Source organism: Lolium rigidum, chromosome 1, assembly GCF_022539505.1.
Source record: "Lolium rigidum isolate FL_2022 chromosome 1, APGP_CSIRO_Lrig_0.1, whole genome shotgun sequence".
NCBI lineage: Eukaryota > Viridiplantae > Streptophyta > Magnoliopsida > Poales > Poaceae > Lolium > Lolium rigidum.
In genome coordinates this window covers 225,498,553-225,514,351 of record NC_061508.1, presented here as the reverse complement: position 1 = coordinate 225,514,351, position 15,799 = coordinate 225,498,553, and the positions used below count along the sequence as shown (strand labels likewise).

General features: G+C 45.9%; 1 protein-coding gene across 2 annotated transcripts; it reads right to left on the bottom strand.

Annotated features, from left to right (window-relative positions):
• Positions 1 to 5,011: 5,011 nt before the first annotated feature.
• On the bottom strand, positions 5,012 to 11,706 carry LOC124690804 (polyadenylate-binding protein-interacting protein 11-like). 2 transcript variants are annotated; one of them, XM_047224145.1, is made up of 10 exons: positions 11,339 to 11,706; positions 11,060 to 11,209; positions 7,299 to 7,343; positions 7,150 to 7,222; positions 6,966 to 7,078; positions 6,794 to 6,853; positions 6,670 to 6,708; positions 6,484 to 6,552; positions 5,507 to 5,568; positions 5,012 to 5,409 (listed from the first exon to the last, which is right to left on the bottom strand). In XM_047224145.1, the coding sequence occupies exons 1-10, from the start codon at positions 11,636 to 11,638 to the stop codon at positions 5,352 to 5,354; spliced, it is 969 nt and encodes a 322-aa protein (XP_047080101.1). In that variant the 5' UTR covers positions 11,639 to 11,706; the 3' UTR covers positions 5,012 to 5,351. The 2 variants fall into 2 exon arrangements, with proteins under 2 accessions (XP_047080101.1, XP_047080095.1); XM_047224139.1 differs by having other exon boundaries at positions 6,670 to 6,717; positions 11,339 to 11,693.
• Positions 11,707 to 15,799: the final 4,093 nt, after the last annotated feature.

Genomic DNA, 15,799 nt, shown 5'->3' with positions numbered 1-15,799 from the left:
ATTTTATGGAGTCAAAAGCTTTACGGATGTCTAGCTTGAAAAGGAGGCTCAGGATCTTGGATACTTCTCTCTTGATGAAGCTACTTTGGGCATTTGAGATGAGATCATTCATGGACGGTCCAAGACGAAGGGAAAGAAATTTGGTAATGATTTTTGCAATGGAGTGGATTAGACTAATAGGTGTAAATTCGGAGATTTCCTCGGCCCCATCCTTTTTTTTTTTGATCCAACTCGGCCCCATCCTTCTTAGGCAAAAGGGCTACATCAGCGGAATTCTGCTTAATATTAGTGCGTAAGGTTCATGTGATGATATTGTAAACTTGACTATTCCCCTGCACTGACGACCTATTTTTTTGTACTGAACTCTTGGTTATATATTGACGATGTTGGTTTGCATTTTCAGAGTCAGACCTGTGATCGAGATGGATGGCCAATATAACCACAGGTGACAACACTACAACGAGACAAAACTTATGACTTCAGTTTTGACCCACTTTCACGACCTGAACGCGGTGGCGCAACGACCTGCACGCGGTGGCGCAACTGGTTATCTAGTTAGGCCATCTTCAACAGGCCGAAACGCAAATTGGATATTTAAATTGGTCGCACGCGAGGTCCGTATGTGTCGGTCCGTAGATCCGAAAATGGTTATTTTTTTACCGCGCGTCTGATTGCGTCTGGGGTGCCCCAGCGGGACGACGTATTTGGCATACGAACATGAATTTGGATGTTCAATGGGTTCAAAGTACTCATTAGATCTAAATATTTGAAAGTATGCATGAAAACGAGGTGATATTGGCGACTACGTAATGTCTTCATGGTCAGCCAATGCCCATTAATGCTCAATCAGATTCTTCTGTTTTCTTCAGTGACTTTAACATTCATATTTATATATTGCTGCCAGGATGATGCCTCAAGGATTAGTGCAACCAGCTCACCCTAGAAATCCTATAGGTGCTCATTGCGGCCATTAGGACGCTTGTCCTCAACGTTAACGATTATGTTGTGCATGATCACGCAACAGGTCATCACCTCATGCATGGTATTCAGCGATCATGTTCTTGCCGGGTGATGGACAATTGCCCACCTAGCTTGGAGCACCCCAAATTCTCGTTCCACATCTTTGCTATTAGCTTCTTGCATCATGGCAAACCTCTTCGTTTTTTCCGTATTTGGATTACGCACAGTCTTCACCAGTGTGGCCCAGTTAGGTATTCACCAGTGTGGCCCGGTTAGGATAGATGATAGTATGGATTGTCATATTTCTTTTCATTGATCTCGTAGCTCACCTGAGGAGCTTTGCCTTGCATAAACCTGTTGAAAATCGGAGAGCGGTGCAACACATTGATGTTATTGTTGAAACCGGACATGCCAAAAAATGAATGTTAAATCCATAAATCTTCAGATATCACTGCTTCAAGAATGACAGTGCATCCCTCTGCATGGTCGTTGTACTGACCATGCCATCCAAATGGGCAGTTCTTCCACTCCCAGTGCATGCAATCTATGCTGTCAATCATGTCTGGGAACCCTCTAGACTCATTGATAGACATCAACCGCCTTGTGTCCTCAACTATTGGCTCCCTCAAGTAATATTCCCCGAACATGACAATCACGGCTCGGCAAAATCGGTACATGGCCTCAAGGCAGGTGCTCTCACCCATTCGAAGATACTCATTGAATATATCAGCAGTCATTCCATATGACAGCATGCGAATAGCTGCGGAACATTTTTGGTAGGAGGTGAAGCCTAGCGCACCTGTGGTATCGAGCCTGCATTGGAAGTACTGGTCGTAGTCTATGACGTCTCGTAGAATGACCATGAACAGGTCCCTTGACATATTGTACCGGCGCCGGAACAATTTTTTGGGAACACCGTAGCAGTGCGGTTGAAGTAGTCCTTGTGGAGATGGAGGTGCCCTTCCACTCTATTACGCGGCAGGTTTTTTGAGCAGCCCTTCACAAAGCCCCGGTGCACCAGCATCTGGCTGGTATTGTGCTCGTGGAGAATGGAGGCCGCAGCAGAGCCATGTTATGCGTCGTCTGCTCGGACTTATCGTCAGAAGAGAAGTCAATGACCTCACTACGGAACTTTTCGAGCAACATCCACATGTCCATCTGCGTGGGTAGCAACTGCGGATCAATGGTCACCCACAATAGCGTCCAAAAATTGAATTAGAAACCTACCGGCGCAATTGACCGAACATGTCCTGGGTGGCGAGGTCGGCCGGCACAGCCGGCAGTTGTTTGGCCCCCAAAGACGCGACAGATGCGGCCAAGAACCTACCCCGACTCTGATCCTTTTCTGTGGCACGGCGAGGCCTGAACAGAAGGCGTGTACTACGGCGTTGTGGAGGGGTGGGGTTGGGATGGCGGCATCGCACTAGGGTAGTAAAGCAGGGGAATAGGAAGCCAATCCGCGCGGTCGATTTCGCTGTTCATGACCTGTGGGACTAGGTTAGAGCAAGCGGTCACGATGCGCGACCGCGTAGCGTCCGCAGAGACGCATCCGAGACGCATATTTGAGCCGTGTTTGCTTCTCCGCGGACAGCTCGGTCACTATGGGTCGGGCCGCTGGGCCTAGGTGCAGACGCATTTTATGACCGCGCAGTCGCAAATGTTAGCTCCGCGTCTGTTTACGTCGCCCTGCTGGAGATGTCTTTACTGAAACTTAACTGTAAGGATTCTTTTGATTCATAGGATATGGAAATCATAGAGATAGAAAAAACATAGGATTGATATGTCATATTTAGTTGAATCATATAGGAAGATGAGTTCTCTTTGATTATGCCAAACGAATTTTTCATGAGGTATGATCTCATGTTTATTTCCTATAAGATTTGCACTACAAGATTTCCATAAAATTATTTCCTATAAAATATATTCATACGAATTAAATAACTAGTGTAGGAAAATTCCTATAAAATCTAAATCTTACAGCTCCTATACTATTCCTATGGATCAAAAGAGGCCTAAAGAGTCTGCTCTTAACGACCGGATCGTTGCTATTGTGGTTCACTGCTGTCTCGGCTACTACGTACCTGAGTACAGGATCAATTCACCTCCGAAGTACAGTACTATCAAAACAGATAAGGTTCATATTTACTGCCGAAACACTTCCCGTGTCTTCCAAATCGCGTCGGATAATTTTTACCGGATCAAGCGTTTTAAGGATGTCGCAAGGTGTTGTTGCTTTTAGGGGGACGTCCGTTTCCAGCCGCATCCCCTAAACGAGGCCTCAAAATATGTAAATTAATACGAAATAAAAGTTACTATTCAAATTTGATTAATATGTACAACTTTGAATGAAAAGGCTAGGTGATTGATCGCCCTAGCCTACTCACCGCCCCTCGAGGCGCTTGACGACCCCGGCCCATCGTTGCCTCCCTCCTTCCTTCGCTTCTCCGCCGCCGCTCCCTTCGTTGCGCGCTCGCCAGAACTCGGTGGGCCACCGCGTCCTCCAGGAGCCGCTACCGCAGCGCTTCGTTGGCGTCACCATCGGCCTTCTTCAGAGACTCGAAGGACGCTAGGATGGCCCTCTGCTCCGCCACCTTCTCCTCCAGGTCAGGCCCGCATTTTAGATCCCTTTGGAAGACGCAGCTAGAAATGCTCTCAATGGCAATGCATATGATAAGTCATATTATCTAGTTGATGGCATTTCTTTAAACTAGGTCACACTAGTGAAGACTGTATTTAGTGTGCTCCAGAGTCAGAGGGTTATTGTTTGTCACTCTACTAGAACATGGAACCATCGGACCATGTGGAAAGTGATGATGTGTTGAGTGATCATACAACATGATCGTTGAGTAAGAGCGTGATGACAGCCTCCATGACCAAAAATGGCAATTTCAAGATGACCTGGTTGAGCCACGGCCTTGGGCATTAATGTTTGAGGAGTTTCTCCATATACACGTTGAAAACTTGAACTCGATGATAGCCACATTTACATACGCCTTCAAGCGAACATTGTTGAGCATCAGTGGAAATTGACAGATCATGAGAAGAATGAGTAGTAGTTATCTTATCTTTATATGTTTAACTATGAACAATGTTCTTTATTTTCTACACTACATTGCATGTAAACTATGTCGCTTATTTGAATGTAATAAAATCACTATTTAAATTTATTTGATTGTAACATTATTGCTTCCTGTACATAGAAAATGATTGTGTTGAAAATGATTGAAAAAATAAAAATAGCCTGACCGAACAATGTTCTTTATTTTCTACACTACATTGCATGTAAACTATGTCGCTTATTTGAATGTAATAAAATCACTATTTAAATTTATTTGATTGTAACATTATTGCTTCCTGTACATAGAAAAAGATTGTGTTGAAAATGATTGAAAAAATAAAAATAGCCTGACCGAACCAATATGCGTCGAGCCATTTGGGCTACACCGACATCAGTCAAACATGGCCGGACGGCCATTTGGTTTCCAAAACCCAACGAAAATAAAATAAATAAAAATATTGTTTAAAATGGATCAAGCCGCTAGAGATGCCCTAATAAGGGTTCTCATTCTCCTTTGGTGCGGTGCACTTGGGGTTTGTACAGCCGGTCACCCATACACTAAAAAGCTATGATTAAGGCGTTCAAAACTATTGGAAATAAGTTCCCAATATACTTCTATCATGCAGATTTCGTTTACAAATTCAACTCAGGTTCTGAAACAAGGAAAAAAGATATAAAAAAAATTATGATGAATAGTATTGTGTTCAAATTGGGCTAAAAACTAGTCCCGTTAACACTACCACACCAGAATTCGTTATTTCGGTTTCTCATTGTGAGCTAGCGTGATAGAAATTTGGCTGGCTACATAGATGCATGCTATGTCTATATATACTTAGATTAATTCTAGAATTTTACGGAACTTGTAAAACATGTTTGTACGTTGGGTGCACCAGATATGTTCGACCAGACGATAAAATTGTAACTTATACCTCGAAAAGCATGAGCATAAGCAAGTAAAGATAGCAAGGGCACCACACAAGTGGCACAGCGTAATGGCAAGTGCTCATCATTTTGCAGGTAGCGACTTGCTACAACTTTCCAGTTAGTAGCAAATAAGACACAGCAAACAACTGAACAAAGACACGTCCAGGAGTTTTCCCTTGCTGCATGAAGGACAAGAAGTTCAAGCCCGCTTCTAAGAAGCTCTATGTGCAAAAGGTAAACACCGACGACCCGTTTCTCTGATTTTTCTATTTCCCCTCTGCTCCGCATATAGAGGGTACAATAAAATGAAAGTCGAGCGGAGAAGAAAAGACATATCTTAATTTCTCTTTCACATATGTCGATCTCTATATATAAGCAGTGCCATCAGCACCTCCTGTACCTACAACATCTAGTTCATCCCCGGCCGAGGTGCGCGGGGACGCACGGGAGTCTTAGATGGACTCACCCTGCAAAAACAGTAACGCACCTCGTTTTGTCAAAACTGAAGATGTTTTATTCACGATTGGGTAAGGAATCCAGTCAAGGCAAAGACCATGCTTTTACCTTATTGGCAAGGAACCTAGTATCACACCACTGCAGTTGAGAGCAGCTGTAGCACTTTCAGCCTGAAAGTTAAGAAACAAACGAATCTTCAGATAGAAGCTATAAGTTAGTTAAGAAATGACCCAAAAAAAACACAACTAGTCTACCACAAAGGACAAGCTCCTTTCTGAGTACATTGCTGTTACAACAGGGAAAGTGCTATTTGAAGCAATTAGAAAAGTTTAAAAATGAAACCCTTTATTGTGAAAAACAAAGTGCAATGACCAATGAATCAGGTCAGACAATGGGTTTTCCAACAAGCGGTACAAGGAGCTCTAGGAACTCTGAATAGTTCAGGTTAATGCTCTCAGCAAGAGGATAGCAAGCAACAGTAGCTCTTGCTAGCTGATAGACTGTCAATAAAGTACTTCAGTTTCAAAGAAATGAACGGTCCACCTAAATTGACATGGAACGCTAGACAACATATCAGTCCATACTTACAGATACCAACGAAACAAAGTCGTTTGTCTTGTATACCAGTAATGTCCAGGAAAGACCCAAATCGTAAAGATTAAGGAGAATAGCAACTGGTAAACACTCCTTTCAGATATCGAATGCACCCTTGCCCCAATTTAAGCATGACTAATCTGCAGCTGTTCTCTGGCTACTTAATCTACCCAGCTAAGTGACTGGAGATAAGCTAACACAAATTTAACCGGTTTGGGAAAGCTTAACCGGTTTAGGAAAATGAGGCTGAAATCCTACCTGGCTCGAAACGACAACAAACTGACCAGAAAACAAATCCGGTGGTACATGTTTTTACTATGTAACAGGAAACCCTGATTCAAGCAAACATGTCCGTGATATAATTCCCAGACAACACTTTTAGGATTTATAGGATTGGACATCCTCACCCGTCACCAGTAATACTAGAAATGTAATAGAGATGTATATTTAGACGATTTTGGAAAAATAGAAACAGGCGAGGCAATTCTAACCATAACAAACTCCACAAAGGCAATCCGAGTATTATGCTGGTAGTCCCCGAGCAACCTCAGCCTATAGACCTGTAACAGAGATATTGCACTGACTGAATGAACATGTTCCTTGAACTGCATTTTGAGTGCAGTGGCAGTGTATATCATATAATAGGAAAAGGAAGCTTGAAGTGACAAGTCACCAACCTCTCCACATATTGATTCGAAGAATAATTTCACATCTGCCTGAGAGACCTGCACCAAGTGCATCAAATAAAATAGAAACATTGGCGCATAAGGAAATGCACAGTGCAAAGGTACGCAAGCAAACCTTCTTGTCAATGTTTGTGCAGTAAATAGTCCTTGCACACATCTCACGCTCATCGTCAGACTGCAGACAACAAAAAGGGGGGGCACTTCTTTAGCCATCAGGTATACATCGATCTAAATAAGCATGGACAACAAAACTTAGGAAATATGTGGATTCCAGAAATTTGGTTTACCCTTGGCAGAAAAGTTGGATTGACTGGTGCAATAGCAGTTTTTGATGGCAAAACCCTGACAGGATAATATCCAAGAACAGTTCCTGACAGACTCAGAGCAGCCCTTGCACCCTCTGCAAGGTGCAGTATTTTAACCAATGAACAAAGTGATCTAAGCATGTTTAATTCTCACTCAACCACTTACCCTCATCAGTAAACTCTATGAAAGCAAAGCGGAGAACTGAATTTGGATCCCCACACATGCGGCAGTCCACAACCTTAACAAAAAAAAACTCAAATTATTAACAATGATCTCCAAAGGTAAATGTAAACCAACAAGAAAAGAAGGTGTACCTGCCCCACGTTGATAAATAGTGCAGCTAGTTGCTCTTCAGTGACCTAAACGCAAAGACACATATAAGCAGTTAGCCTACATATATTTGATGGTGTGCAACTACAAAATAGTGACCTGAAGATTGGTTGACACAACATATAAGTGGATAAATAAGGAACTGCCAAGTGCCTAGGCAACACAAATATAAAACTCAACAAGCTCCACAATTAGGTATAGAAACTTTATCAAATACAAAGGGTCACAGTAGCCAAGTGACAAATAAATAAGTAACTATTAACTACTAACCAACATAAACATTACAGGACACATAAGGAAAAAACAGAGGCCAAAATTACTCTAAAAGGCAGCATAAAAAAATAGCAACTAGAGGATCTCACACAATTTCTAATGAGTGGAACAGGCCAAAATGTGCTAGGTATAATCACGGAGAATTGCTCTCGTAACACTATTTAAACCACTTCACTCCCATAGCACTCCCAAGAACAAGCTTGCCCAAATACCAATCAATAGTTACAGCATTATGATATGCTCAGGGCTCCATTAAATAGAACCTCTTCGCACATGTTAGCGTGCATCTATTGGACATGCCAGATATCAGGTGGATGTTCATGTGGATGATGTTGAAATCGGATTGGATCTATCTGTTAATCCCTTTCACAGGTGTTACTACGAATTTGTTTTTCTTTCATTTATTCTTTGTATGCAAGAAATTTTATTATTTTACATGACATTTACATATAATCTCTCTTTGGTCCTGATGGATCTATGTAGAGCAGCTGAGCAGGAGCTTCCTGCAAACAGGGGCAATCTGCTACATGCATGATGATTTTTGGAGATGTTTTAACTTTTGAGAAAATTGGAATATCACGGCAGAACTACAGCCTAATGTACGTGCAGCCATTCTTTTTTGGTCAAATAGCCTTACTAGTTCAATAGTGGGGTGTCGAGAGGTAGAGAGGGGTGCAAGGGTTATGCATATACTTAACGGATAGCTAAGTGAAGAACATTACAGTATTTTAACTACTGAGGTTAGTGATCAATTAACATCTCACTAAGGCTCTTGGGCATTGCGATGGCTCTCCAAAAGCATAAATTTATTTATATTTATGGAAATGACGTTGATTGGAAGTATTTTTTAGGTCTAACAGATTTATTTTACTAGAACAAGTAAATATTCCCTACCTAATCAAACTGCAAAGTTCAGCACAGCAACTGTAAACGGAATCTACCTGTTCCAGTGACCCATGAACATACTATGACGTAGACCTCGTGTTGATTTTTTGGTGTTGAATTTAAGCTTCATATCAAGAACAAAATCGAAGATGAAAAAACTAAAGACGAGTTTGGGGCTTGAATTGCAGGCAAGCCCTTATAGCCCACATGAGACCTGACTATATCTGAAAACAACCTTACAGAATACTACCTCCATTTCAATGTATTTCGAGACAAACTTTGACCCAAAAAATTGAGCAACAAAATCTTGATTATATTGTACGTAATTACTGAAAAACACTTTCTAATGATGTTAATTTTATAACAACAATTTTTATATATTTGGAGTAATTTTTGGTCAAAGAAAAACGCGGAACTTGAACTTATTCATTGGAGTGGAGGGGGTATCTGTGAGGGTGTGTGAATGAAGGAAATAGAGCTCTAGCCAGTGCCAACTTGCCCAAGATTAAACCTCTCTCGAACAGGTCATACATTATAATGCGCAAACAGATAAGAACAAAGGGCATACTAATGCATCAGCTTGCTCCATATAAATTTATGTCAAATGAGTCCAAACACAGCAGAAAAAATACACATTTTACAAATGTTAGCTATATTTATGCTATTGCGCAAAGGCCCAGCCAGTGAACATGTGAAGAACAATAGAACATGTCTAACATGAAATAGCATAAAGATGGCTATTTTGAGGTAGGAACTACCATGATCACAGGCAATGGAACAACTGAGCTCACAGGTAAACAGTCACTCATCCAAAAGTTGAGATCTTTCAGTGCAAATCCCAATCAGCAATGGCAGAGCGTGGCCAAGAGCAAAGCGGGGGCGAAAAGCTGTAATTTCAAGTTTTCCTTTGTAAGATCAACATATGATTTTGAAGAACAAAAGTGCAGTTAATTTCTTGATTTACGTAGGAATTGACATAGCAGGTAAGTGAGGACCTTTTTTCCCACCGATGGCTAGCAGAGGGATTTTTTTATGAGGGAATGCGAACTGGCATACTACTTAAATTTTGTTTCTGTTTGTAACAACAAGTGGAGCTAACACCAAGATCCAGAGATGGCCACCAAGGAGAAACATCCAGAATCAGTCGATCCGCAAGGTAAAAAAAACTAGTCTATTGTTACACAGCCCAACAAAGCCCACCTTGTCACATAGCCAACGAACTATCTACACAGCAGCCACCCAATACACCAAAGCCCTTTTCACGTTGCTTCCTTGCGCTCGATTGGTCACTCAAAAGAAGACCGACGCAGACTTGAATAGTATGACCAGAAAACTGTTACTTTTCCCGCGGAGAGGGGGGGGGGGGAGGGAGGGGGGTAACAATCAAGTATGCCCATGGTGCTTTAGAATATGCAAATATGAGAAGAATCATGATAAACTATGAATTTATGAATAGAACAAGACCTTTTTTTTCAAAAAGCAATTAGAACAGCATACCAGAACCCTGAAAACCAAGAAAGAACACAAGCCATCCATCAAAAGCATCAACGTAACTGTACATACCCATTACAGAGATTCAGAAAACCTGGCTCGTCAGTGTTCCATTAAAAAAGAACTCTGCATGTATTAACTGCAGAACCTAGCATTCTTTTGAGACAAATACAGGAATATATGAAGTCAGGACCGTAAATAAGGAACTACTACGTACATGAAGTCAGGAATGCACTACACAGGTCTTTCAAGAGAAAGGAATGCACTGCCTACACTGCTAAAGGAACATGAATGCTGGGATCATAGAGAAGGCAGGACCAGGAACACACTACTACGTAGTATGGTCTTTCAGAAAAATGGAATACAGAGCCTACTAAATGAGCTGCTAAAGGAGCATGAGAGCAGGGCTCATAAATAAGATACCTCCAGGAATACACAATTAAATGATAAATGTTGCTGTACCGGTAACATGAAGCCCAATCCAACAAGAAATCTAATGTCAAACCGATGCAGATCAAAACAGCCAGACATGCCAAGAAAAGTCGATACAGGTGCATGCTACTCAAAATCGCCCAGAATCGGATAAGGACGCGGTAGATGGGTACAGGTTAGCTGGACGTGGCCAAAGCACAGAAATGGCAAACTAGTGATTCGACTTTCCAGATTCCATAACAGAAGTAAAACCCAGCCCAGAAGTGCCACGAGAAGCGGCATCCGAATCTATCGAAACAGCGAAAGGATGATCAAAAGTAGCAACGCGGCCGTATCCAGTATCCGCCCGCTCCCCACCCCCGTCCCGTGCTGTATGATGATCTCAATTCTGCTACCGTGCTATCCCAATCTGAACTGCGCGCGGGTGGCAGACAGTAAGTCACACGGCCCGAAATCTAACTGCGCGATCACGATATCGATCCAGCGTCGGAAAACGTAGCGAAATGAGAAATCGACAGGTGAATGAAGTGTTAGCGGAAGTAGAGTGGTTGGATGTATCAGAGTCTACTAGGAAGGGGCCGACGGACGGGACGAGGCAGGCAGAATCGAGAGAGGAGGAAGGTGCAGATCAGTGCAGGGCTGGATGATGGATCCGTGTGCTGACCTGGTGATCGATGTCGGAGACGTAGACGGTCCGGCGGATGACCTCGTCGCGCTGCGCCTGGCCGGTGCGGCTGTTGACCCGGCGCTTGCCCCCGTGGGGGTACCCGCCGCCGCCGCCGCCGGGGCCGCCGCCGTACCCTCCAAACTTCTTCTGCGCGCAAACAGAAAAAAAAACGAGCAGATCAGACGACCGCACGCCGGGCGCGAGGAGCAGGATCGGGAAAAGGCCGGTCAACAGAGAGGGAGGGAAAGTAGCGGTGTTAATCGTGTGTTTCCTTACCCTGCCGCCGCGTCCGCCGAAGCCGTCGGCGGCGGGGAACCCGACGACCCCGCGGTGGCCCGGCGAGGCGATGGGCGGCGCGAAGCCGGCGTTGGGGTAGTATCCGGCGGCGTAGAGCGGGTGCGGGGGCGGGGGAGGGGCGGGGTGCGCGGCGAGGGAGGGCGGCACGAACTCCTCGGCCATGGGGTTGAGCTTGGAGAGGAGCTCCTCCAGATCCCGCATCTCGCGCTCCCCGGCGTCGGCGCCGTCGGGGTGGTTGGAGGCGGCGGCGGGGGCGGCGGAGGTCTCGACGACGGCCATCTTCCCGGGAGGAGGAGGAGGGGAGAATCTGAGGTGGGTGGGGTTCTGGAAGGTTCGGCGCGCGGGCGGGGGTGGTGGCGTGGGGGTTATATATAGGGTCGGCGCGGTCGGGTGCGGGAGCGCGGATCGGTGATCCCCGGAGACGAGGTGGATCGGAGGCGGCGGAGGGGACAGGCAACCGCGGCGGTGGTTGGTGGCTGCAGGCAGGTCAGGGCATGGGCGGGGGACAGCAGCTGCGCCTGCAGCCGACCGGCCGGAGCAGGGGCAGAGCAAAGCAGGGGAGGAGCCGGCAGGGCAGGGCCTCGCTCTCGCTCTCCGGTTTCTCTCTCCTGGTTGTTACTCCCCCCTCGTGGTTCTCTCTCTTGCTGCTGCCTTTCCGCTTTGCCTTTTTGGGAGAGAGAAAGAGAGGGGCTTGGCTCCTCCGGTACGGTGAGCCCGCCCGCCTGCTGCCTCCTTTTTCTTTGTTTGTTGTTCGCTTCTCTCTCTTCTCCACCGTGTTGCCCGCCCGCCGGGATGCGCTTTTGCGGGAATCACCCTCTAGTGCTCTCGAATTTCAGAGCGGCTTTGTAACGAGAAATGCCATTTGAATTGGAAATTTGTGTACTCCCCAAAATCATGGAAGCCATCCAAATTGTAGCCTAAATCCATATAAACCTCCTACCTTCACGTAAGTCGACTTTTTGCGACCCTATGCATCAACGGTGTCATCAGCACCCCTCAATCCCTACAACTGCTCGTCACCAGCGAGCCCCCATGTCTCGTTCTTGAAATGAAAGAACCAGGGTGTCGCGCTCCACGAGAGACGAGATGGTGGCGAGCTTGTTCTGAATTTTGTAAACAAAATGTTCAGAATGTACTTTAATTCTTTTAAAGTTGTTTTGTATAATTACCTAAGAGCTCAAGTTCATCATTTCCATAAGCACAAGTTTTTTGGAAGTTGACTTATAAAATTCCAAAGGTTCATTTAGATTCTTCAAGTTCACATGGATTTGGGTGAAAATTGAAATATAGTGCTTAGAATTTAGGTTTATGCTTCGGAAATCTCGATTCGTTAAGAAATCTTGAAATGGTCTATCTTTAATTTCCATAAATGTCCTCTTCAATTTTTAAATGCTTGCCAAAAACTATTTACTCTAGTTAGCTAAGAGCGTAAGTTTAACATTTTTGGGAAAGAGTAAAATTTTGATTTCCTTTTTATTTTGTATTCTGAAATCCCCTAAAGGTTCATTTACATTTGTTTTTAAGCTTTCCAACATATGGAGGATGGTGGTATGTGGGGTTTAGAACCTAAAATTTCTCGTTCAAAAACCATGAATTGGTAAGAAATTTCAAAAGCCCTTCTCTTTCATTTCTGAAATATATTCTTCAATTTCTAAAGCTTGCCAAAAAAAGGCTAATGAACGAGAATTTCTTACTTGTTTTGGCGGAGTGTTGCAACTCAACCATGGTAGAAGCTCCGTGTGGGTGGTATATCTAGTTCAATATATAGCAACTCGAACTTGTTCTTTAATTGCCATATTACGGTAAAGATCATGGAAGCTCAGGAGTAATTTCATGTGTACTAGCCATGCATGCCGGCTTAAGGGGCTTGCATCGTCTTGCATATGTAAAGAAGTGTTGTTCACTCCTCATCCTTGTGTGACTTGTGAGATTTGACGAATTTAACCCCTTAAGGAAACAAACCTATTTTCAAAATTCTGCCAAATCTACCACTTTTGCTTTCGATGTGTACCTAAAGCATTTCACGAGCAAAATAAAAATATGTACCACGGTACCACCGTATATGGCATTTTGCGGGTACCATAAGCAAAGCCCTATGTCTTCCAAGACCTGTAAGCTGTGTCATAAACAAATTGCAAAGGGGGCTAGTACCTACGTGGCTACGCTGACTAAAGTTGCATTAATTTTCCATGGATTTTCGACGCCCGAGTTTATGCCACGGAAGAGAGGACCAAATTTGGTCCGTATACAAGTGCGCAAAACCGAGTGATCCGGTGTAGTGAAAGGGAAATAAAAGAGGAAGGTTCTCACTGGAAGCCCCACGCGAGGCAGCATCACGCTGGTTGGCCTAGCACGTTACTGTTTTTCTCGTCGCATACGTCAACTCTAGCAGCCCCATACGGCCATCGAACATCACTCCGGAAGAAAGGCCCAAAAGCCCATCACGCGAGGCAGCATCACGTTGGTTGGCCTAGCACGTGGCAGGAACTCGTGGGAACTGCAAATGAGATGACGCTCGCCAAATTTGCCGAAACAAAGACTTCTGGCTAGCTAGGATATACTAGAAACCATGAGCAACTGGCATTTGAATTGTGAAAATCCGCACCTTCCAGGTTATTGTGAAGGAAGATTTGTTTATTTTCGCGAAAAACAGTATTTTGATTCTGTTGTTGTAGGTGGTGCGAGCGTGGGCGTGGCCGTTGCCGGAGGGAGGGGGCAGGGCGCAGACCAAAGCTGGGTGTATTGTACCCGCGCTGCTGCTGCGCTGCCGTCCCTATCTTATCCCGGCCTCCACTTTGCTTGGCCGTGTCAATGATGGCGCATGGCTGGGGTGACGTCGCGCACACCAACATGATTTGGCACTGCAGGCGAAAACGATAGACAGAAACAGAGAGGATGTGGCTTCCGGTTTTGCTTGCAGAACCAGAACCGTGCGTGAGAACATCCGAAGCGGCGTGCGCGCATAGCGTTGCCTTGTTTCTTCAGACGTGTCCTCTGTCCTCGTCACAGCTGCTATCTAACGTAGCGCGGCGGCAGCCGCTGGGATCCTCTACGCAGCTGCGCACCCGGCGGCGGCGTGCATCATCTGCGTACACGCGCTTCCGCAGGTGGGAATATATGCCTGGAAGAAAACTATACTGTGCCGAATATATATTCCTTCTCTCTCAACTCGTGAAGGTGTCAGCTCGGCGACCTCCCAAATGGCCTCCAAGCAAAAGTGCGTGCGTTTTTAGAGGGAAAGTTTGTAGAAAATGGCTTGGAATCAGAGCTGATCAGTGGTCGGAAGCACCCTTAGTCGTTTTTTTTTTTTTGCCTAGTAGCAGAATATATACTACTCCGTACTGTTTGTTTAATTTTCTATGTTAGAGTCGAGCATCCGCAGAAAAGAAACAGACACGACAGGGCATTTTTTTAACAAAAAGACGACGGAGACGGTAGCAGACTCGAAGCGTAGCAAATGGGCCGCATTTGCCAGCACTTCGGGAATTTTAACACACTGGACAGATCAGCACTGGGCTTGGCCGGCCACAACACTGGGCTCCAGAAACAGAACTGGTAATTTTTGGCCTGTTTACTCAGCGCATGCAGAGGCTAGGCGTCCCGGACTCCCGGTTCTATCCAAAGGTTGGCCCATACCTTGGCTGCTGCTGCTTGGTCGTAGCTATCCCGATCCTAAAAGCATCTCTAACAGAGCACGTAAATCACGCTAGAATCGAACTTTTTCGGTAGATTTACGGGTTCGGGTCAAAACGCGCGCCGATCAGTGACCGAAAACATGGGCCGGCCCGAATACGGAGTTCAGGGGCCCGAACATTTCCCCGCACGGCCCTATTAAAAGGGATCGCGGAGGGGAGTTCGGTTCGCAAACCCTACTCCCCTCCACCGTCTCCTCTCCCTCCTCCGCCGCCAGACCCCCGCTCCGACGAGCAATCCACGCCGGAACAGCCACCAATCACCCACCCACCGCCGCGCGATGGCCTCCCGTGGAGGATCCGCAGGTTTGGGCGGCGGCGATTCGCCGCCGCATCCGCCCTTCTTCCGCAGCGAGGCGGAGCGGCGGAAGTGGAACCGCAGCGAGGGCGCGCGCAAGCGTAGCGCTCGCCAGTGGACCAGCCGGGGCTCACGCCCCCAGGGAAGCTCGCCCGCTACGGCAACCAGGCGGAGAGCTCTTCTTCCGGGCAGTCCAGCCGCGCTCCGCGGCTGCCCGTGGCGCCGAGCGTCAAGGAGGACGAACTCGTCCCCGCGCGCTCTCCAACCTTCTCGGCCGGGGACTACGTCCACGGTAGCGACGAGGAGGAGGCGGTGATGGCGCAGACGTGCGCCATCAGCGAGGCGAGGCGAGGGCCCGCTTCCGCCATGAAGAAGCCGACGCCGTCCGCCAGGTACGGGAGTACGAGGCGGCCCGCCGGGAGGCCCGCGTCCGCAAGGTCAAGCTCGAAA